This window comes from Maniola hyperantus, chromosome 4 (genome assembly GCF_902806685.2).
Source record: "Maniola hyperantus chromosome 4, iAphHyp1.2, whole genome shotgun sequence".
Classification (NCBI taxonomy): domain Eukaryota; kingdom Metazoa; phylum Arthropoda; class Insecta; order Lepidoptera; family Nymphalidae; genus Maniola; species Maniola hyperantus.
This window is the reverse complement of record NC_048539.1, coordinates 3,858,953-3,884,733: the sequence shown is the minus strand read 5'-3', so window position 1 is coordinate 3,884,733 and position 25,781 is coordinate 3,858,953. Positions and strand designations below refer to the sequence as shown.

At 33.0% G+C, this 25,781-nt stretch overlaps 2 protein-coding genes across 2 annotated transcripts in view; one reads left to right on the top strand and one right to left on the bottom strand.

Annotated features, from left to right (window-relative positions):
• Positions 1-21,180, top strand: cyp33 (peptidylprolyl isomerase cyclophilin-33). The gene is made up of 5 exons (XM_034985187.2): positions 1-332; positions 894-1,079; positions 1,706-1,909; positions 3,548-3,720; positions 21,028-21,180. Exons 1-5 carry the CDS (start codon positions 123-125, stop codon positions 21,170-21,172), a joined length of 918 nt encoding a protein of 305 aa, XP_034841078.1. The 5' UTR covers positions 1-122; the 3' UTR covers positions 21,173-21,180.
• Prosbeta1 (proteasome beta1 subunit) overlaps positions 1-25,781 on the bottom strand; it is a 276,237-nt gene that overhangs the window by 129,365 nt on the left and 121,091 nt on the right. The window lies entirely within an intron of this gene.

Below are 25,781 nucleotides of genomic sequence, written 5' to 3'. Positions count from 1 at the left end.
TGTCTCGAAATTCGAATTTCTGATTCTGAGGTTAGGATTTACAAAACAAATAATAATTTACCGACGAATTACTTATTATTTTAGTTCTTTTATATCATATTAGTATTTTATTATCAACTGCGATGGCTAGTAAACCTAATTCAAAACGTACAATATATGTGGGCGGCTTGGCCGAAGAGGTGGACGAGAAAGTTTTGAATGCTGCATTTGTACCTTTCGGAGACCTCGTAGATGTTCAAATACCGCTTGATTATGAGACTGAGAAGCACAGGGGGTTCGCGTTTATTGAATTTGAGAACGCTGAAGATGCTGCAGCAGCCATAGATAATATGGTAAGCGTTTGAAGTCGTAAATCAATGCATAATCTACTGGCCGGAATTATCCCAAATCGGAAGGCACTAGAGGCTTTGGAGGCACAAAAATTAATCTAAAGGCTTTATAAAATCATATTTCCATTGCTAAAATAATCTTATGGTTAAATCTTACGTTTACCAGTACACACAGTTTACAATTCTAGACTTATGAATTTAGTTGCCACTTTATTCTAACCTAGACTAGATGATGCCCGTGAATTTTTCTTCGTGCATTTAGGTTTTATAAATTTTCAAAGGATTTTCTGGGATAAAAAGAAGCCTATATCCCTGTACGCTATCTCTGTAAGTATTTACTGATTTTCCAGGACAAAAATAAGCCCATGTCCATTGCCCATCCGTATTCCGTAAGATGCAAGCTATCTGTAAGTATATCTGTACTAAAATTTGTCAAACTCTGATTTTCTGGGATAAAAGTAGCTCTATTATAAATCTAAAGTAGCCTTGTATAAATCTACCTACCAAGAGTGCTCTTAAAAAAATATTTTAAAATTAAAACATTACCTTAATAAAATTTTCCAGAATGATTCAGAACTCTTTGGTCGGACAATAAGAGTGAACATAGCAGCACCACAGAGGATTAAAGAAGGTTCTACTCGGCCAGTCTGGTCAGAAGACAGCTGGTTACAGAAACATGCGGGAGAGACGTTAAATATCAGCAAAGAGGGAGAAGAAAATGGAGCAAAGGAGAAAACAGATGCAGAAAGTGTGAGTAATCAAAATATTAAATTATACTTTTAATTTTATCTGTTTTCTACTGGGTTGTAAATCATGTTATAGTAAAATACTGAAGAACAGACATTGTAAGAGACTGGGTTTTGTCAGCTGGAACTAGTAAATCCTAGGTTTAACCCTAGGTTTTAATGGTAAAAGTCCGAACTGTTCTGTACAAATTCGAATTATTAATTTTAGACTTTAACCAGCATCAAAAGCAAGCAGCAACAAAATCTTAGGTGTAACTTAGAGACACGTAAAATCCTATCCTAGTCTAGCAAGTTGCTGGGGATGTCAAGGAAATTCTGAAGTGAATTTTGAGATCAAAGTTGATTTTGTGTTGATTTGCTATGCTTTTAAGTACAGGAGCACTTGTCATGATCAACCCATTACCGGTCTACCACTGAGTTTGGGTCTCCAGAATGAAAAAGCAAGTGATATTTATTAAAGCTGCACTTCTCGCTTACTCATACAAGCAACAAGACGCACTGCCCAGACATCTTTAACTTTTTGCCATTTGCTTGATGTTTCCATTCAAAACAATTATGTTAGGATGGTTTATATTTTCGTGTACATGTCTGTTTTATACTTACTAACAATTTCAAATGTTATAATTCCAGGAAACAACAACAAAATCTACAGAGAAGCGTAATCCACAAGTATATTTCGACATCAGCGTGGGCAAACAGGAGATTGGCAGAATCATCATGATGCTGAGAGCCGACATTGTTCCCAAGACTGCAGAAAACTTCAGAGCTCTGTGTACACACGAGAAGGGATTCGGTTACCAGGGCAGCAGTTTTCACAGGATTATACCAGACTTTGTATCCTTTAATAAAGATTTTTAGGGTTCCCTAGCCGAATAGCAAAAAACGGAACCGTTATAGATTCGTCATGTCTGTCTGTCTGTCTGTCCGTATGTCACAGCCACTTTTCTCCGAAACTATAAGAGCTATATAACTGTTGAAACTTGGTAAGTAGATGTATTCTGTGAACCGCATTAAGATTTTTACACAAAAATAGAAAAAAAAAAATTTTTGGGGTTCCCCATACTTAGTACTGAAAATCAAAAATTTTTTTTCATCAAACCCATAAGTGTGGGATATCTATGGATAGGTCTTCAAAAATGATATTGAGGTTTCTAATATCATTTTTTTCTAAACTGAATAGTTTGCGCGAGAGACACTTCCAAAGTGGTAAAATGTGTCGTAACCCCTGTAACTTCTAAAATAAGAGAATGATAAAACTAAAAAAATACATGATGTATGCAATATGCATGCAAACTTCCACCGAAAATTGGTTTGAACGAGATCTAGTAAGTAGTTTTTGATTTATCGTGCAAAATGTCGATAAAATACGATTGTACTACGGAACGCTCAGTGCGCGAGTCTGATTCGCACTTGGCTTGTTTTTAAGTTTTTAATATAGTTCTTGCAATTCACGAAGGCGAGTGGATTGTACTTGTGGTTACGTCAGATACGCGGGCATTGCGTGCGTGCATGTCGGACCAATGAGTTGTGAGCAAGCGCTCGCAAACGCACACATTCAGTGTACCTCACTTATACCGATACAACTTAAACACAAGCATGATCCATTCATCTTCGTGAATTGCAGGAACTGTACTAGCTGACTGCTCAGTTTTGCTTGAGAGTTGAGACATGCTTGAACACATAAAGTTATTTTAAGTTTTGTAGTAACCGCCCGCAGCTTCGCTTGGTGAAATATAATCTTCTTTATTCCCTATTCCGTGCGAATTTCGATAAAATCGGACTATTGCCTACATTGTAAAGGAAACCTCTGTGAAGAATTTTAGCTTTGGGCTAGGGGTTGATGAGTCGGAACATGAGTCAGGATTTTTCTTTTATATATTTTACTAGCTTATGCTCGCGACTTCGTCCGCGTGGACTACAAAATTTCAAAACCCTATTTCACCCCCTTAGGAGTCGAATTTTCAAAAATCCTTTCTTAGCGGATGCCTACGTCATAATAGCTATCTGCATGCCAAATTTCAGCCCGATCCGTCCTGTAGTTTGAGCTGTGCGTTGATAGATCAGTCAGTCAGTCAGTCAGTCAGTCACATTTTCCTTTTATATATATAGATTTAAAGAAAAAACTGCATTCAAAGATTTAAAAATCTCATCAATTCTCATCCATACTTAGTATTATAAATGCGAAAGTGTGTCTGTCTGTCAGCTAGCTGTTCACTGCCCATCCATCCAACCGATTTTGATGAAATTAGTACAGAGACTGCTTACATCCCGGGAAGGACATAGGACTACTTTTTATCCCAGAAAGTCAAACAGTTCCCACTAAATAAAAACTTCTCAAAATCTCGTTCGGCGGTTCTGTTGAGTATGTGAAAGTAACACATTATGATCCCAAGAAAACTCCTACCATTATTTATGATGAAAATGGTGCAGAATTCATCACAGATAGAGAGAGAATTCCTTAGCAATTCCCAGATGTGTCAAGGTGGTGACTTTACAAACCACAATGGGACGGGTGGCAAGTCGATATATGGGAGAAAGTTTGAAGACGAGAACTTTACACTAAAACACACAGGACCTGGCATTCTCAGTATGGCCAACTCTGGACCCAATACAAACGGATCACAGTTCTTCTTATGTACTGCTAAGTAAGTATAAAAAAATTCTTCTTCCCTTAGATTTTTAAGAAACAACTTGATTTTATGTTTGTGTCAAAGGCGAGTTGGACTCGCGCACCAAGGGTTAGAACCCTGGAAGGTTGCTTTATTTTATCTCCAACTGCAAATGTAAGTTTGTAATTGCAATTTTGTTTTAAATCACTAGCCAAAATATTATAACTGAGAAAGTGTGTTTGTTTGTTTTTTATTGTCTCAATTTTTTTTTCTATTCTGTTTTATGACGAAACAATAATTTAGTACCTATGAAGTGTTCGCCACCGCCAGTCCAATTTTACTGACTTCGATCAACATGGATTCCTTCATGGTTCCGTATCTCTAGGGAAAAAAACGCCCAAGTGCGAGTCAGACACGCGCACCAAGGGTTCCGTACTACAGTCGTATTTTTTCGTCATTTTGCACGATAAATCAAAAACTGTTATGCATAAAAATAACTAAAAATGTACAGGTAAAGCCCTTTCATACGATACCCACTTGATATAGTTATCTTTGAAAATTGAAAATGCTAAAATTATTTGTGCTATAAGACATACATACCTACCAAATTTAATGATTTTAGGTCAACGGGAAGTACTTAGACAGACACGACAGACGGACAGACTGACAGATGGACAGACAGCAAAGTGATCCTTTTTAGGGTTCCGTACCTCAAAAGGAAAAACGGAACCCTTATAGGATCACTTTGTTGTCTGTCTGTCGGTCTGTCAAGAAACCTACAGGGTGCTTCCCGTTGACCTAGAATCATGAAATTTGGCAGGTAGCTAGGCCGTGTATCAGACATTAAGGGAAAAATCTGAAAACCGTGAATTTGTGGTCACATCACAGGAAAAAATTAAAATGTGTTGATGAACAAATATTTCTATTTTCAACTTTCAAAGTAGGCTGACATACATAAATGTAAAAGCCTGTTAATAAAAGATTAAAAAAAAAAAAAAAACTTTCAAAGTAAGATTACTATACCAAGTGGGGTATCATACGAAAGGGCTTTACTTGTACATTCTAAAACAGATTTATTTTTATTTTTATGTATCAATAGTTTTTGAATTATCCTGCAAAATGAAAAAATACGACTGTAGTACGGAACCCTCATTACGCGAGCCTGACTCGCACTTGGCCGGTTTTTTCCTTTTGAGGTACGGAACCAGTAGTAGGAATTGGCGTCACTGGATCAGAATACTGACTGATCCCAGTGACGCCAATCCCTTTGAATGCTGAAAACAGGCGTACTACTTGAATGCTTGATGTACAAGCATTCAAGCATTCAAAAAAAAAAAAATTGTTCGAGCAATAACGCAAGAAGTTTACAACACTATTTTTATATAAACAGGATATCTCTTTGTACTTCTACTGTTTAAATGCTTGAATGTTTCATACTATATTTAAAATGCTGAGTACTGGGTATACTCTTATGCTAGAAATACCTACTTCATTCATGTATTGAGGAGTAATACGTGTATTTAAAAACGACATTACGAATAAATACTACTATAATATTTGAATAGTCAGTATCGAAATTTACTTACCTACTGAGTGTTAAGTAATACCTATGAATAGCGAATAAGGACATGAACATCATCTATTAAATCAACTTTCTGCTTTTCAATTCTTAATACTCGTGCTAATAGTTTTTGACCTTGATAACGAACTTTGAAATACGTATTAATTTTATTCTGGGGAATTAAAATAGCCTCGTACTGATCGTAGTCAATAATTTTAACTAAGTGAAGACCGCATAATCTTTTTTCAGTAATAATTATATCTACATGATCTCCAATATTCAGAGGCATGGTGTTGATTTTTAGAGAATACTAAATTATTATTATAAAATGAGTGAATGTTATACACATAAACTGATTCGGAATGGTCGGACTACATTTAAAAACTGATATAAGAACAGCATAGCTCTGATTAATATAGAAATCTTAGATAGAAATTGAGGAAACTATAGGTATAGGTTATTTTTATTCGTACAATAAAATCCGAATTGAATTTCGTTTATTTATTTGCATAAACAAATTAGTTTACATAGTTTTTATTCTTAGATAAAGTAAGTACATAGAGGTTTTTGTGAATTACAATAATAATTAATACAACAACAAAATTAGACATCAGTTGAAACGTCAATGTTTGACATATTTCGTTGAATTTTTGCAATGAGGCTGTGAGCACCATTATAAATTTCGTCAAAAAGTAAATTTTCATTATCGACGACATATTGTACACAAACGTTTGCATCACATTCGCAAAACATTGTATTTCGTAGTTTTTCTGCGTCAAATATTTCAAGTCTGATTATCTTGGCTCCATTTCTTGGAACTTTTATATATGAATACATCACGTTGGTTTTTTTCTTTTTAGGGGTGGTCTGTAGGATGAGGTCCGATCCATTATTGTTTTCTCTTTGAAAGTAATTACTTACACGTTGAGCAAGGCTCGCATTCGGTTGAAAGTTGAAAAGATCGTTCGAATCCTGAAACAAAGAATAGGTAGGTATGAGTGATAAAACACTAGTACTAATCAAACAAAGATTTTAATAATTAATAAAAATATTTACTTACAGACATATTGTTCGTTGCGCCTTCACTCTTCAATCCCGATGTCTAATACTATCTGATTTATTTGTCAAGTTTTTATGAAATTTATATATTTTTGAAATTGTTATTAAAGTTCAAAATCCTAGGTATTATTAGTAAACGATGGTTCTTTAAATGGGTATGGAATGTGAAATATTAATCCGCCCGACATGAAGACGCGACGATCGATCGTATAGCTATTGTGGAGGCGACATTCATTTCGCCATTCCGCGGATTTTTCTAAGTTTGTATGCATGGAAAGAGGTTCGATGTTTTTGTAATCGAACAAAACGATTGATTTAAATGACATACTGCATTATGTATGCACAAACAAACTATTCTTATGGTATCACTAGCTTCTTAGCGGATGTCTACGGCATAAAAGCTATCTGTATACCAATTCCAGCCCGATGCGAACAGTATTTTGAGTCGTGTGTTGATAGATCGGTCAGTCAGTCAGTATAATATAAAGAAAGATAGTAGAATAATATATAGATATGGTACCAATGGTACATGTGAAAATAATAAAATTATATGGTCACTCAAACCAGTTAATGAAACCGTTTAACGATGTATACTTATTGTTTTAAATAATTATTATGTTAGTAGAGAATATCATAATTCATAACTTAATAAGATATTTGTCCCAGTTCGCGTCTCTTGCTAAATGGTAACCTATTCATTTTCTAAGATCAATGCTATGTAAGCAATAATTATAAGACTAACATTAAGGCTCTTACGCATTATCCCGGACATTATAATATACGTATTCTGTTCGTTTGCTCCATCATAACTCATAAACGATATTTTTTTGTGTTTGAAAATTCTTTGTTAATAGTAAAGTGTGACCAAGTAAGAAGATGATATAGAAATCATAATGAATTAGCAGTCCGCTACGGCTTCGCACAAGTAGCTTCTTACGACTTTGTAGGAATCTCTAGTTTAAAATATATATATATATATATATATATATATATATATATAATATAGATTTCTGCTGGTGAAAGGATTTTCAAAAATCGGTCCAGTAATTGCAGAGATTAACCCTCCTACAAACAAACGTACCCAATTTTACCTCTTTATAATATAGGATAGATTGTAATTTGCAGATAATGAATTGAGAAATCTTGCGCGGTAGTGTGATGGAACCTTTTTGTGAAGGAGGGGATTTTTCATGACAAATCATTTTCGCTTTATTTAAGCAATTGAGGTGGGATGCTAGTGTATCATTGTGCTATCCCGAAGCTTGGATCCTGGTGCCTACTGATAGATTTTCATCAAAGATAATGTAAGTACTTTCATATTTATTTATACATACATAGGTCAGAATACTCTCAGTATTCAATTAAAGTTTTTTCTTTAATAATTATTATAATATTATGCTATTTTATGTGATAATGGTAGCTTGTCGGGGCTATGGTTCTGGGTTCGATTCCCGGCTCGGTCCAAAAGCTGTTGTCATATAAAACAGATGAATACTAAACTTCCTGTATTTAATTAAACTTTTTCTTTGATTATAATAATAGATTATTTAAATGCTAATTGTTAGCTTGTAGGAGCACAGTCCTGGGTTCGATCCCTCTGACCGGCTCAAAAAATTATTGTTATGAAATAGTGGAATACTAGATTGAACATATCTTCACTATTCAATTTTCTCTTTGATTATAATAATAGATTATTTATATGCTAATTGTTAGCTTGTCGGAGCATGGTCCCGGGGTTCGATTCCCCGCCCCGGCTCAAAAAATTATTGTTATGAAATAGCGGAATACTACTTTCTCTTTGATTACAATATTATGTTATTTATGTGCGAATGGCTAGCTTATCGGACTATAGTTCCGGCTTCAAATCCCTGGCCGGCTTTTTACTACCATTCCTCAGAGAATTAACATATGAATATAGTTATTACTGAATTACTAGGTCTATTCAATTTAATATATACCTATTACTAATACGGTACTACTTACTGAATTTTGTGAACATATACCTATTATGATCCAGTCCGGTTAATGATGAGTGGTTTATATTAATTCCTCGATACAATTTAATACTTACTTACTCAGTAATCTAATTTATTATTATTTTTTATTACAGGTCCCGCCAAAATGCTGACGTATTATTCCCGTCCGACGATGAAGTGATAGAAGCTCGACAGCCTGACACGGAAAAAAGACCGAAAAAGCGCAAGCAAGATATTGAAGCCGGAGAGCCTAGTTCATCGTGCGCAAGTCCTGCTCCAGTGCGCTCATCAGCGAAAAAATCCACAAAGCCAACATTTAAGCCCATTCCGCCGCCGACCAAAAAACCAACTGCATACGACCTGTTCGGGACCGACAGCGAGGATGACGGAGAGGACGACGCCCCGACAGCTGCCGCGGGTAAAAAAATTCAGCCAATAGTATCGTATTTTACGAGGAGATTAGCGAACGGGCAATCGCGTCAATCATTGGAAAATAAGCCCGGAACACACTTTATTGATTTGAAGATATATAAATGTGACGAAATTGAAGCTGTTCAACCAGTTAACAGGTGGCGCCATGCTATAATATGCATTAAGAATAGATCCAACGAAGACACGGAAGCATGGCGTCATTTGAGCAATTTTATAATAAGCACAAGAAAGGAGTACAGAAAATGCTCCCCTACCTTTATAAGTAACTACTATTAAATGTGGGGATAATATAAATATTGACTTTATTAATAGGTATCGCTACATAATTATGTAATCAATTTAAAAACTTTGTCTTTTTAAATTTAGACGTCTAACTATCGACATAAAGTTTACTTTATATTACTGTTATACTTTTTATTTCATTACCTACCTATTATTATTATTGTTAATGTATTGAATATATTAAATGAGTAAAACTAGTGTTTCTTTTTTTTACAGTTACCCCTGCTACAAAAATAGGTAATATTAATTTAATGAGATGTGAAAATTGTCAAGTTGATATACCTGAAAACAAAATTCAATATCACTTAAGAACAAATTTACATAAGTCTAAGTGTTTATTGAATACAAAATACGATAACATTGAAATAATTTCCACAGCTTTCAAAAATAGAATAATAACTTATAAATTAAGTCCTTTTGAGGAATACCTCACACCCGAGGCATTCCTGATAGATAATGAGAAATACGTTTTTAAAATTATCAATAATTCTTTGAAAACATTTCAGACTGTTAAATTAAACTTTGAGCTTTTTGTTTTCTTTTATCTCCCTAAAACAGGAGAAAAACAGCTGAAGTCATTCAACACGAAATATAGTGTCATATCTAAAGGTACTGATGTTCATGAATTATATTCAAATACAATTCATACATTTGAAAGAAAACTATCTGAGTTTCAACACCGTGAATCTGGATGGACTTGTGAGTCAATGAGTCATCTAGAAATAAACATAAATAAGTATTCTCCTTTCAGGGGTGGCACTTACTTAGCTTTACCGAGCGTGATTAAAAATACTAAAAGTTGTATAAATATACGCAACAATGACAATCATTGTTTTTTATGGTCTATAGTTGATTCATAATATTAAGCACTAATTGTTCAAGATCAAACCCATGTATGTGTGTAACTATATGATTGAAAAATAAACGTTTTATTTATTTATTTATTTATTTATTTATTATTTCCACAAAAGAATAATGTTTGTAGAACTAGTTCATATCCGCATTATTCAAAAGTATTAAATATAGATGGTATGTCATTTCCACCATCATATAAAGACATTAAAATGTTTGAGAAAACAAATGAACTGAGTATTAACGTTTATGGATTGGACGATAAACATAATGTGACTGGTCCTTTGTATATAACTACAGTCAGAAAAAGTAACCATATAAATTTGCTATACATTCAGAAGAATGATAAAGGACATTACTGTCTAATAAAAAATCTTTTGAGGCTAGTAAAACGACAAGTAAATGATCACACAGGTAACATGTATTTGTGCGAGTTATGCTTACAGACTTTTGCTAGTAAAACAAAATATACTTCTCACAATTGTAATGAAATATTGACCGAATTACCGGCGAAAAACAGTTATTTACAATTCAAAAACTATGAAAGGCAGCAAAAAATTAATTTTATTATCTATGCTGACTTTGAAAGTATTCTTAAGAAATGCAATAAAAATAAGTCTGAGAATACTCGATTATATGAAATTCATCAACCGTCTTGCTTTGGTTACTATATCTGCTGTTCTCATGATCTCAAATTAAATAAGTATGTTACATACAAAGGATCAGATTGTGTACAAGTATTTGTAAAATATTTAATTAGCGATATTCAAGAAATTTACCGCATATTGTCTAAGAACCTACCAATGAAACCGTTAACAATTGAACAAAAAAATAGTTTTGAAAATGCTACAAATTGCTATATCTGTAATAATTTACTTCTTGATGATAAGGTACGGGATCATGATCATATTACTTCAGAATACCGAGGGCCCGCACATTCTTATTGTAATCTAATAAACAGAGTGTGTTCATTCGTGCCCGTCGTTTTTCATAACTTGGCAGGCTATGATTGTCATCTTTTTATCACAGAGTTAGCAAAATATGAAGGTTATTTTAAAATAATACCGAAAACAAAAGAAAAATATATAACTATTACTAAAGTATTAAAAAATAAATATGGTTCACAACCTATTCAAATTAAATTTATAGATTCATTTCAGTTTCTAAATTCAAGTCTAGCTGTCTTATCTAAAAATTTAAAAGAAAATGATTTTGTTAATTTATCAAGAGAATTTCATAACACAGACCAATTAGGGTTGTTAGTACAAAAAGGTATTTACCCTTACGAGTACATTGATTCTACTACAAAATATGAAGAGACTGTTCTTCCCCCAAAAGACTGTTTTTACAACAGTTTGAAAGGCGAACATATAACCGATATAGAATACAAACATGCTCAAAATGTATGGAATACATTTCATATACAATCCTTGAGCGAATATACGGATTTGTACCTTAAAACAGACGTATTACTTCTTTGCGACATATTTGAGAATTTTAGAAATACTTGTTTACGACATTATAAGCTTGATCCAGCTTATTATGTCACGGCTTCAAGTTTAACTTGGGATGCGATGTTACTATATACAGGTATCCGGTTAGAATTAATTAGTGATCTGGAAATATATGAATTTTTAGAAAAAGGAATACGCGGAGGATTAGCCCAGTGTTCCCTTCGTAATGCTCTAGCTAATAATAAATATATATCAGATTTTGATGAATCTCAACCATCAACATACTTGATATACCTTGACTGCAATAATTTATATGGTTATGCAATGACTAAAAAGATTCCTATATCTGACTTCCGACTGTTATCCGTAGGAGAAATTGATAAATTAGATATTGAAAACATATCAAATGAATCAGATTTTGGATATATTTTAGAAGTTGATTTAGCTTATCCCGAACATTTACATGACGCGCACAGCGATTTGCCTTTTGCAGTAGAAAAATTCACACCTCCGGGGGGTAAAAATCCCAAATTAATAGCGAATTTGTATGATAAATTCAAATATGTGATACATTACGTTCATTTAAAAGAATGCTTGAAAAATGGATTAATTTTACGAAAAATTCATCGTGTTCTATCTTTTAGACAACAAAACTTCCTACAAAATTACATCAACTTAAATACTCGATTACGCCAAGCATCATCATCTGATTTTGAGAAAGACTTTTTCAAACTGTTAAATAATGCTCTGTTTGGAAAAACTATTGAAAATAAGAGAAAACAGGTAAATATTAAACTAGTAACAACATGGAACGATTACAGCAATAAAACCAACAAACAGCTAAGTGCTCAAAAGTTGATTGCAAAACCTAACTTGAGAAATATTTCAGTATTCTCCGAAAACTTAGCCGCGATTCATCTGAGTCCAGAAAAGATAATACTTGACAGACCAATATATATCGGATTCACAGTGTTAGAATATGCAAAACAACATTTATATAAATTTCATTATGATTTCATTAAAAATAAATATAAAAATAAAGTAAGATTGTGTTATACAGACACGGATAGTCTTCTGTATTATGTTAAAACTAAAGATTTTTATGAAGATATGAAAGATGAAATAAATAATTTTGACACAAGTAACTTCGATGAGAACAATTGTTACAATATACCTAAAATTAATGCAAAAATTCCAGGCCTGTTCAAAGATGAACTTGGAGGTGAAATTATCACAGAGTTTACTGGATTGAGAGCTAAGCTGTATTGCATAAAAAGTAAAAATAGCCAAATTAAAAAAGCAAAAGGTGTATCTAAATCAGTGACAAAACGATTGCAATTAAATCATTACAATAGCGCTCTAAATAGTAATGTAAATTTCAAAAGTAAAATGAACATGATTAAATCGATCAAACATATATTATATACTCAAGAAGTTAAAAAAATAGTTTTGAATAAAAATGACGACAAAAGGCAAATACTTCCAAACAATATCGAGACCTTACCTTGGGGGCATTGTAGTACAATATTTTAATATTATAAAATAATAATAGTTTTAAGCGATTTATTGCTGTATTTGTAATTAATATTTAATTTTAGAATACACTGCTATGATACCGTCATTATTTTATTACTGTAAGTAGATTAGATATTATTTTAGTATTGTGTCAATAAATAAGTAAGATTACGTCTAATATTTTTTATTTTCTTAAAAATCCTTTTTCTTATTCAAGACATTAAAGTATAGAAAAAATATTCCAAATATTATTTTATCAGCTTACCTATAAAAATCCATGCGTAAAAAATATAAATCAAACGTAACAATGAAATTGATTAAACAAGATCTTTCACTGGAAATAAATAGTATAGATAATATATTGGAACAGAAATTATATATAAAACATAGTCAACTGTTACCTAATTCTATTCGTTGTATAATATGCGGACCATCTAATTGTGGCAAAACAAATGTAATGCTTAGTTTATTGTTACATCCTAATGGACTCAAGTTTCAAAATATATACCTCTATTCCAAAACAGCATTTCAACCAAAATATAAATTTTTAAGTGTTGTTCTCAAAAGTGTTCCTGAAGTTAACTTTTACATTTATGATGACAATAATGTCATTCATCCGAGCGAAGCTTTATCAAACTCAGTAATTATATTCGATGACGTTGCTTGTGAAGATCAAACTAACATACGTAACTACTTTGCGATGGGAAGACATAGGCATCTAGATTGTTTTTATTTTGATACAAACGTACTCCAAGATTCCAAAACAATTAATACGCGACAACGCAAATTTCCTGATTTTATTTAAACAAGATGATGCCAATCTTAAGCATATATTTGAAGAGCATATTAATTCAGATATGTCTTGGCTTAAATTTAAAGATCTCTGTACGATGGTGTGGAGGAAGCCATACGATTTTTTAGTTATTAATAAAGATTGTTCTATAAGCAAAGGAAGATACCGAAAAGCTTTTGACACTTTTATTAAATTTGATTAAGATTTGATAAGATCTTGTTTTCAAATATAGTATTGTCTCTTGGATAAAAACTATGAAAATTTACTAAAAATATAACCATGAAAGTGATAAAAATATATCATTAATTATTATCACTTTATTCGTATCACACGTAAATATGGATCGGAATATTAAACAACAATTAGTGCGTTCGGTTAAATCTATAAAAAATAAATTGAAGCATATACGTGATGTAGAAGATCAGGCTGATTTGGTGCTTAATAGAATACTTAAACCTGTGACCGAACCACTTAAGGTTTTAGTTGACAATCCCAAATCAGTGAACATAAATAAAAAGTTATTTAAAGAAAAAAAGGAGATATGCCCGGAAAACGGGTTTATGTCTGAATATAGTCCAATAAAAACTAAAGATATTGAGAGTAAGAAATATGAGTCAGAAGATAAAGACACAGAAATGGTTTCAGGCCATATTATAAAAGATAATGAAGATAAAATTGACAGCGCTTATAAATCAAAACAAGCAGATTTAGACGAATCATTACAGAAGAATGATATCATTGATATTTATGACAGTATGGATGTACCATTCGGAATAAGAAAGGAACAAGATAAAAATATAATGATTGGAGATTCAGTGGTACGGTTTTCTAAAATTGAAAATGCGAGCGGGGATAAAACTATTATGATCAACATTGGCGGACGATCTTATGAATTAACTCCCGGTCTAAAAGAGCTTTTGTTACGTAAGAAACCCAATTTATCAATTATCTTAGAAACAGATAAACTAGTGTATAGAGATATTTTACATCATACAAATGTGCATAAGAGAGATTATAACGCCAGCGCTCAAACTAAAGGCGATAAAGGTATAAAATATCGAGAAATAATAAAACCATTACTTTTTGATTCAAAAAGTAACTCAAAGCACGGCGGTAAATTACCGACACTAAAAAAATATAAATCTAACATAGATTTAGTTTATTGGGATAATCCTAATGAATTAGTTGACAGGTTAAAATTATTAATCGCTTCAAAAAGTGCTGGCAATACTAATCACGACAACGAGATAATATCAATAATTGAAGAGTTGAAAGAAGCGAATATCATCAATGAATAAAAGCTATTGTACCATTAAAAATTCACTTAGTGCACAATTAATTTTCAAAGATGAACGTTGATATTTTCGGACACTTTTTGAATAAAAAACCGAAAGTTGATGATACAGTGTACATAAATAAATGCCCTCTTAAAATATTAAGTGATGGTAATTTAGACGCCGGCAATAAAATAATAACAAATTTGCACATGCCTGTTGATTTCAATGATAGTGTAACGAAAGAATATGTTGACTGTAGTATTACAGACTGCACCAAAAAAATAACAACTGTGAATGATTTAGTGGCAAGATTAGTCACTAGAATAACTCAATTGGAAAAATATATTGAAAACAGTAAACCATCTAAGAAATGAGCAAAGTAGACGTGATAAACGAAATACATAAATGTGCTAGAGTAAACTTTCCACGGAGGCCAGTGGAAATGAGAGATATAGATGACCTATGGCAAGCTGATTTGATAGATATGCAGATTTATTCCAAGGAAAACTCAGGTTATAGATACATTTTGGTAATTATTGATACTTTTTCAAAATATGCTTGGGCTATTCCGCTAAAATCCAAGACAAAAGAAAATGTATGTCTGGCTTTCAAAACATTATTAAAAAAAGGACGTAAGCCTAAAAACTTACAAACTGATTTCGGGACTGAATTTTACAACGATAATTTTAAAAATATAACTAGGATATATAATATAAATCACTATTCAACTTACACCACAAAAAAAGCATCGATCGTTGAGAGATTGATAAGAACATTAAAATGTATAAAGAATTTAGCCTAAACGGAAAATACAAGTGGGCTGATGGAACCTTAGATAGAATAATTTACAATTATAATAATTCGCGTCATCGTACTATTAATTTAAAGCCAAGTGAAGTTAACGTGGGTAATAAAAAATGATTTTAGAAAGATATCATCATCAAAAATATCAGTCTAGAGCTGTAAATAAATTGAAATGTTTGAAAGTAGGAGATTTTGTGCGTATAAGTAAGCATAAAGGTGTATTTGAAAAGGGATATACACCTAATTGGTCGACGGAAATATTTAAAATTAGTAAAGTGAATGATACAAATCCGACTACATATTTAATCGAAGATTCTAGAAGTCAACCTATTTTAGGAGCATTTTATACTCAAGAATTGCAGAAAACCAAACATCCAAACTTATACCTTGTTGAAAAAGTATTAAGAAAAAAGGGAAACAAAATATTCGTAAAATGGCTAGGATTATCTTCCCTTGAAAATAGCTGGATTGATAAGATGAATGTGGTTTTGTGAGTTTAATGAAATTTCCTATTTAAATAGTTATTTTATGAGATTTAGTTAGTGTATTAAAGAGTATGAGCAAGAGCAGTATATTAAATTGGTTAATTAATCATTTACCCATCGAACTTCACCTGCCCGGATATAACTATTGCGGACCAGGTACAAAATCTTATGAAAAGAAAGCTATTAACCAGTTGGACGAATATTGTAAAGAACACGACATAGCCTATCAGCAATCATCTGATTTAAGCAATCGTCATAAAGCTGACTTAAAACTGATGAAAATGGCGCGGAACCGCATAACAGCATCAGACGCTAGTTTAGGAGAAAAACTAGCAGCTCATATAGTCAATAAAGCAATGGTAGCTAAAGTTAAATATGGTGCTGGTTTTGGGATCAAGAATAAAGTAAGCGACTTAAGTTCAAGTGGCGGAATAAAGAAACAATTGAAACATATCATATCGCATGCAAAGAATCATCTTAAAAAATGCAAACCTAAGGGTAAAAGTATGGCGATTAAATTGGCAATGGCCGCTGCTAAGGAACTAGCAACGAATACAAAAGTTAAAATCCCACGTATCATTCCTATCCCAAAAACGGGAGGATTTCTACCATTGATACCTATTTTCGCTGGGTTGTCTGCAGTCGGTAGCTTAGCTGGTGGAGTGTCTGGAATAGCTAAAGCAATAAATGATTGCAAAGCGGCCGAAAAACGACTGGATGAATTAAAAAGGCATAATGAAAAAATGGAGTCATTATCTATTGGAAATGGATTAAGCATTAAGCCCTTCAAGAAAGGTCTTGGAATTTGCGTTTCTAACAAAAAAAACTAAATAACCGGCTACCTAATAGAGCTCTCACTAATATAGATATTATGAATTATTCTAAAAATATTCCTTATTTTCGTGGAGTGTTCATGAGAGATGAATTACCTAACCATCCCTTTAAAAGAGAATGCGGAATCGTTAATTTAGATAGTTCAAAAAATCCTGGCAGTCATTGGGTAGCCTACGCGAAATACAATAATCATATCGAGTACTTCGACAGTTACGGTAATTTAAAACCACCAAAAGAATTGATAAGATATTTCGGATCTGAAATGTATTATAACTATGATAACATTCAGCGAGATCATCCGTATAATTGTGGGCATTTGTGTTTAAAGTTTTTGCATAAATTTTGGAATGGAAATAAAATAAATAAATAGTTCGTAAACACTTAAGATCGTTTAGTTTGTAGTCATGTCTATTGCGATAACCATCACGGGTCAAAAGTCATCACTTGAATCATATTTTCAACCACCTCTGAATATAGACGACAATTATGAGTGTGGTTTAGTTTACTTTTCTGTTCTTAATTCAATACCAAACATTAACGAGAACAATAATGTATTTGCTTACGGAAATGGCAAAAAACTAAAAATACCTTGTGGTACTTATGATCTCTATGATATAGCTGACTATATACGAAGTAAAGTCGTAGATTGCGATGTTATGATCAAACCAAATAACAATACTTTAAAATGTCTAATAAATTGCTCGAATACGTTAAATTTTGATGTGGAGAACAGTATAGGTTCTATATTAGGTTATCGAAATGTTAAATTAGAAGCAAATAAATGGCATGAATCGGAAAACCCTGTTAACATTCTCCCTTTGTCCACGATAAGAGTCGAATGTGATCTTATAAATGGATCGTATATTAACGGATATCCATCTCATATTCTGTACGAATTTGTGCCAAACGTTCCACCCGGATATAGATTCATAGAAGTACCGAAAACCATTATTTACTTTCCTGTTAATAAAAATATCATATCATCTATAAATATAAAAATTCTTAACGAGCAAGGTCAGTACATTGATTTCAGAGAAGAGTGTTTCCACCTGCGCCTCCACTTAAGAAAACAGGATGATTGTGTACAATAAAAATCCAAATACTGTGATAAAACGCATTACAACTCCCCGAGTTCAACAAGGTCGCAGACGTATCAAATCTAATAAAACACTTACAAAAATAAATAAAGAATTTCTTCGCTCATTAGGATTTAAAATACGATGAATATACTACAGATCACTGATTTACCGCAGCATGATAATTCTATTGAAAGCTATGAAATTCATACATATAGCCCTTATAATAACAGTTTTAAAGAAAACGATGAGATCCGGATTCCTATACACCAACAAGATATCTATGTATTACCCTCCGCTAGCTTTATCTACATTGAAGGAAAAGCAACAATTATTGGTAAAGATCATAAACCTATTAGCACGCCTGTTGAGTTCACTAACAATGCAATGATGTTTTTGTTTCAAGACATCAGATATGAAATGAATGGTGTTGAAATAGATCGTATTAAGAATCCTGGAATAACGACAACAATAAAATCGCTTATATCTATGGATGCTGGTCAAAGTAAAGTTGCAGCTATATGGGGTTGGAATATAAACGGGTTTAAAAGTAACGACGGCTCTTTCAGTGTAATAATTCCGTTGAATAAAATAATGGGATTTGCTGAAGACTATAATAAAATAATTATGAATTGCAAACATGAACTTGTTTTAAACCGAAGCAATTCTAATCTAAACAGTGTAAAATTAGATGATGCCAACAACATTCAAATAGAAATAGAGAGAATACAATGGCGTGTTCCGCATGTTAAAGTATCAGATCGTGAAAGGCTGACGTTGCTGAAACTATTAGAAAAAGACAAACCTATTCAGTTAGCTTTCAGAAATTGGGATTTATATGAATATGCATTTTTGCCTAGGACTACAAAACATTCTTGGTCAATCAAAACGGCTTCACAGTTGGAAAAGCCTCGGTATGTTATATTAGGGCTACAAACAAATAAAAAAAATAAAAAATCTGTAGATGGTTCTCTTTTTGATCATTGTAAAGTAACTAATGTAACATTATTTCTGAATTCACAATATTATCCTTACGAATCTCTAAATCTCAAATTTGACGAAAATAAATATAGTTTATTATATGAAATGTACACAAAGTTTCGTCAGTCTTACTACAACGCTCCTGCGGACCCGTTGCTTGATTTGGTTAAATTTAAAGACAAAGCACCGCTTTTTATTATTGATTGTTCAAGACAAAACGAAAATTTAAAATCGGGACCGGTGGATGTTCGATTAGAAATAGAATGTTCACAAGATATCCCTGAAAATACGACTGCTTACTGTCTGATTATAAACGATCGGCTAATAGAATATAAGCCGCTGAGTAACATTGTTCGAAAACTATCATGATTCCTATAATAGTAGATATCCAAGGTTTCAAAACTGATGAAAATGAGTTCATTTTAAAAGAAATTGCTATTCATTCTAATAACCGCATACAAACTTTTCTGATCAAGCCGCCATGTCCATTTTATGATTTGTCGAAAACTGAAAGAAAACATGTTTGTTGGATTGAAAGAAATAGAGGATGTTTTTGGAGTGAGGGACACATACCGTACTCGAACTACAAATATATTATTCAAAAGATTTTACAAGATAAAACTATTTATGTTAAAGGTGTTGAAAAACGATTGTGGTTAATGCAAATGTTAGAAAAAAGCACAATTTATAATTTAGAAGATAAAGATTGCCCAAATTTGCTAAGTTTACATGAAAAATATATGGCTAGTGATTTATATAGCTGTATTTTTCATACTAAAATATGTGCATTAAAAAATGTTCTATGTTTAAGAAAATGGTGTTTAGATAATAAACTTATGTACTAAAGTTTGGTTGTTTTATTTGCTTTTACCTTATTCTTATTATTCAATATTTGATGACGTATTTGAATACACCTGTTTTTCAGCATTCAAATATAGGTATATTCAAATGGTTGAATACTGAATGATACTATATTTAAATAATAGGTATTATTCAATACTAAAATATTCATTCAGTCATTCAGTATTCATGCATTCAAATATAATCCATTATTCAGTATTCAAGTATTCGAATTGATTCATTATTCGGTATTCAAGTATTCAAATATATCCATTATTCAGTATTCAAGTATTCAAATAGATCCATTATTCAGTATTTAAATATAGTATCATTCAGTATTCAAGCATTTGAATACACCTGTTTTTCAGCATTCAAATATAGGTATATTCAAATGGTTGAATACTGAATGATACTATATTTAAATAATAGGTATTATTCAATACTAAAATATTCATTCAGTCATTCAGTATTCATGCATTCAAATATAATCCATTATTCAGTATTCAAGTATTCGAATTGATTCATTATTCGGTATTCAAGTATTCAAATATATCCATTATACAGTATTCAAGTATTCAAATAGATCTATTATTCAGTATTTAAATATAGTATCATTCAGTATTCAAGCATTTGAATACACCTGTTTTTCAGCATTCAAAGGGAGTATTCATGCATTCAAATATAGGTATATTCAAATGGTTGAATACTGAATGATACTATATTTAAATAATAGGTATTATTCAATACTAAAATATTCATTCAGTCATTCAGTATTCATGCATTCAAATATAATCCATTATTCAGTATTCAAGTATTCGAATTGATTCATTATTCGGTATTCAAGTATTCAAATATATCCATTATACAGTATTCAAGTATTCAAATAGATCTATTATTCAGTATTTAAATATAGTATCATTCAGTATTCAAGCATTTGAATACACCTGTTTTTCAGCATTCAAAGGGATTGGCGTCACTGGGATCAGTCAGTATTCTGATCCAGTGACGCCAATTCCTACTACTGGAACCCTAAAAAGTGCTATTTCTTGTACGATGGTATAGAACCCTTCCTGTGCGAGTCCGACTAGCATTTGACCGGTTGTTTTGTTGTGTTGTTCTCAGGACGGACTGGCTAGACGGCAAGCACGTGGTGTTCGGCCACGTGATCTCCGGCCTCGACGTCGTCAAGAAGGTGGAGCGGTATGGCAGCAAGAGCGGGACGACGTCCGCCAAAGTTGTTATAAGTAATTGTGGAGAATTACAATGATAATTGCCATACTAAAGATTTTTATTTGTCTTATATAAGTTTGCCCTCTTTATCTTTAAATCCAACACGGCTTTAAAGCAGCGTTCTGGAAGCTTCAAGATACCTTCTCGCTCCCTTCAGAATCCCTCAGTGCTTGAAGACCAAAGTCTTCGAACAGTCCGTGTTGCTGACTGCTGTGTGATGACATAATGGATTCGAGACATGATCGCTAACTATGGAGCCCTCATAAAGAAGCTCCGAGTCATTCAGCGGGCGATAGAGCTCTCTCTATGCGTAGATTTGATCACGTAGAGAAACTCCACATTATGCGTGGAGTTCCTCTAATTCAGAAATGAGATCCGTTGCAAAAGCAGAGTAACTGATATAGCTCAGCGGGTGGCGAAGCTGAAGTGGCAATGGGCAGGTCACACGGTTCGAAAAACTGATAGACTTTGGGGTCGCAAGGTGCTTAGAAGGAATTATTGTGCATTTAATCCATACTAATATTATAAATGCGATAGTCTGTCTGTCTGTCTGTCTGCCTGTCTGTTAGCTTTTCACGGCCCAACAGTTTAACCGATTTTAATGAAATTTGGTACAGAGTTAGCTTACATCCCGGGGAAGCACATACCTACTAGACAACTTTTTATCCCGGAAAATCAAGGAGCTCACACGGGATTTAAAAAAAAAACCTAAATCCACGCGGACGAAGTCGTGGGCATCATCTATTTTTTTTTTTTTTTGTTTTTTTTTTGTTTTTTGCAATCAACAGCGATATATACAATATAATTTTACATAATAACAGACTGAAAATAAGGCCAAATAGGATTACAATTTTTTACAGATTACTTAAATAGATATTAAATATTACATAAAGCAACGCGGAAACTTCAGTAATAACTACGGAACAGATGCTTTTCTGTCCCGTGGTAATAACTATGCTTTAAAAGGATTTTTACCTACTGCAGTTTCCTCGTATCTACAGATAATCGAGTCAGGGATCAGAAACTGAGGTTATAATATCAAAAGGTTTTTTGAATTGAAATAATTTTGATCTAGGGGGCGCGATACGCGATATTGTATTTAGGTATCATCTTGCATTTTGTTATATGTACTTATTAGGAAAATAATGATAGGTATATTATGTGCTCTCAATTTCAGAAGTAACATTTTCAAAAGGTTTAAGTATAATGTAAATCGAATTCCGTAGAGACGCCTCTACGGAATTTCGCATAAAAGCCATTAATCAAAGTCTCCGTGGAATGTCGTGTCGGCAACTCAGTCGTGTAGTGTAAAGCATTCGTCAGCAGCCGTCCATTAATTAATGTTGGGTGTTGATGCGTGTAGTGACATCATAATATTAATTTGGGAATTGAAATGTCTGCACTCTGCATAATTTAATCCCACTGAATTATTTAATACTAGCTGACGCCCGCGACTTCGTCCGCGTGGAATTAGGTCTTTGAAAAATCCCGTGGGAACTCTTTGATTTTCCGGGATAAAAAGTAGCCTGTGTCACTCTCCAAGACTTTATCTATATCCCTGCAAAAAACCACGTCAATCCGTTGCACCGTTTCGACGTGATTGAAGGACAAACCAACAAACCTACAAACCAATAAACCAACAAACCAACAAACAAACACTTTCAAATACCCAATTTTGACCGGACTATTAAAATTTATATCCCGTAGTGTGAAATAGCCTTCGTATAAAATGTGAGAGCACCTTTTGCCGCTTGAAGCTGAAGTATGTGATCTGCGTCTCTAGGGTCTACTACTCAATGTTTGCAGCTTGCAATTTTATCTCGCCGTTGATTAATTTTCAACTTTAAAACTCTCTTTTATGTGAACTTCTGAGATTTATTAAAATTTCAACATGTTCGCTGAATTGATTTTCTTATTGCATTTGCTCAGAAAGGCATTATTTCTGAAAATGTCATAATCCAATTTAAATAAATTCGTTTGGGGCAACGAAATCGTTCAAAGCGAAAATGTGACTTTACATTAGCTTTATCATCAATATAGTATAGGTTTAAGGTTTGGACGATTATTTAGGTAATTTTTAGCGAGAGAATTATTGTCAATATGGCTATTCTGCTGTGCATAATGTCTACAATGCAATGGCGTCGATTCTGACGACTTTCTCTCAACTAAATTAAAATATCTGCATTTTTTTAAATATTGCTAATAAAGGACGAAAAATGAATTTTAAATTAAAGACTAAATTTTAGTGCTGCTCAACAAATTTAAACACTCTGCTCAGGAGTAGCATCTAAAGTCACGGGGTTTGACAGTTATAATATTTTAAGTTTTTTTGTCCTTTTCTTATTACATTGGTAAGAAAAAGTTGCAAATAGGTACCTACTCTATAATTTAGTTGCCATCAAAATCAGTACTAATGTCAGGACTGAAATCTAAATGTATTACTATTTCTTTTATAATGCTTACAGCGGAAAAGGAAAGCACTAGATTCAGACCTGACAGTTTAGAGTTTGTGTACCTACAGCAGAATTGGCCACAATTTCTTCTCAACCGATAATACAGATCTCTTTTATAATGCTTACAGCGGAAAAGGAAATCACTAGATTTAGACCTGTCAATGATATTTAGAGACTAGATGATGTCCGCGATTTTGTCCGCGTGGATTTAAGTTTTAAAAAAATCCCGTGGGACTCTTTGATTTTCCGGGATAAAAAGTAGCCTATGTCCTTCCCCGTGATGCAAGCTATCGCTGTACCAGATTTCGTCAAAATCGGTTGAACGGATGGGCCATGAACGGCTTGCAGACAGACAGGCAGGCCCTACAGACCCTTTCGCAATACTTATTAGTATGAATTGTGTGTTGTGTGAAAATCCATCTGCCTGGTTTCCTTAGATTACATAAGTGTAATGAAATCAAATCTGTTAATAACCGTTTCGCATTTTCGCAATCCGTGCGAAGCCTATTAGTAGGTAAAATATAAAGTCGTTGGGTCTATAAATCTTAGCTAAACGGATTTCAATCACGCTTAGACGATAGATTGAATGTCTCTTTGATGAGGTTTCTGCGAGTATCTATTTACATATTAATATATTCCTTTAGTTAACTCATTTACATAGTAAGGACCTATAAACAGAGTGCTACTCAAACCCAAGAACCGATGAATAAAGAATGTGTCTACCTGGGTACCCGTTCAAAGGTACAAAATATTCGAATTCAATTTTATTCTTTGATGTCTAGTGCGCTTAACAATCTTGCCGCTCTTTGCTTGAGATTCTATAAATTTTCCGAAGCTACTCAAGTGTATATATATTTTAAGTCTCGTTTTGTAATGGTTCGCGATAAATTCAAAAGAAAAAGAAAAACAAAAGGAATCGTTTCAAAGCAATGGCGTTATAACATCATTGTTTCGTAGTATCTAAGTAACATAAATCAGAGAGATGTTATTTAACTAGAGCGTGCAATGGCGCCGATTATCTTGTCTTTCTCTAAACTAAATTTAGAGTATCTGCATTTTTTCTTTTCATTGCTAAAAAGCACGGAATATGAATTTTACATTTGAAGGCTCTAAACTAAATTTTAGCGCACGCTACAAATTGAAACAATAGGCTCTCGACTGGCAGCTATAGTCGCGAGGTTTGACAGCTCTAAATTAAATTTAAAACTATCAAACTGTGTCTGTCCTTTACTATTGTATTTATCAAGAAGATGATAAATTTAGGTGAATCAGTAGGTACTCAGTCTTTCGGTCAGTTTATGATAAAACAAGAGTAAAAAAGAGATATCATGTTTGCTCAGATTTCAAAGACCTGAGCTGTCATAATATCTCATTCGGCGAGACTGCTTTTTCTCTCGTAATATGAGGTTTGCTCCTCCATTGATATCACCTCACAGTCACAAAATGCAAAATAGTTACCTACTTAATATGTAGATATTTTATTGTCATAAGAAAATATGTCAGGAACAAAAGAATCGTTAGAATGAGATAATTTTCTGATTTCTCGCAAATGGCTTGAATTTGCGATTTCTTTTGAGCAGATATTCCTAAAATGGCGGCTCAACCCGAAGGTTATAAAGGTGCCATCGCGTGTTTATGGCAGAATAAATCTGCCATAGGTACTTGATATTCGCGCTGAAAGCGATGATGACTTACAGCCGCACTTAGAGTCGCTAATCGTTACTTAAAATTGAGTTAAAACGAGACAGATTTATGTGAGAGATATAGCTCTAGTTCGTTTTAACTAAACTTAAGTAACGATTAAGCGACTCTGAGTACGGCTGTTAGTGGTTAAAACATCGGCCTCCTATTTTCAGGAGTTCGTCCCGGGCACGCACCTCTAACTTTTCGGAGCTGTATACGTTTTGAGCAATTAAATATCACTTGCGTTAACGGTGAAGGAAAATGTCTTGACGAAACTTTATTGTTTTGTTTACACTTTATAATTTGTTAGATACCTATATTTCATAGTGGCAGGCTTAGGTTTTGACACCGTAGCTATTAGATAGCTACATAGGTACCTACTTGTAAACTGGCAGGCTATTTCTACTAATGTAAAGTGTAAACAGTTTTTATGTCTCTATGACCTGCACGTCACTGTATAATTAATATTCTCTATATAATAAGTAGGATATACCTTAACTTACAAAAAAC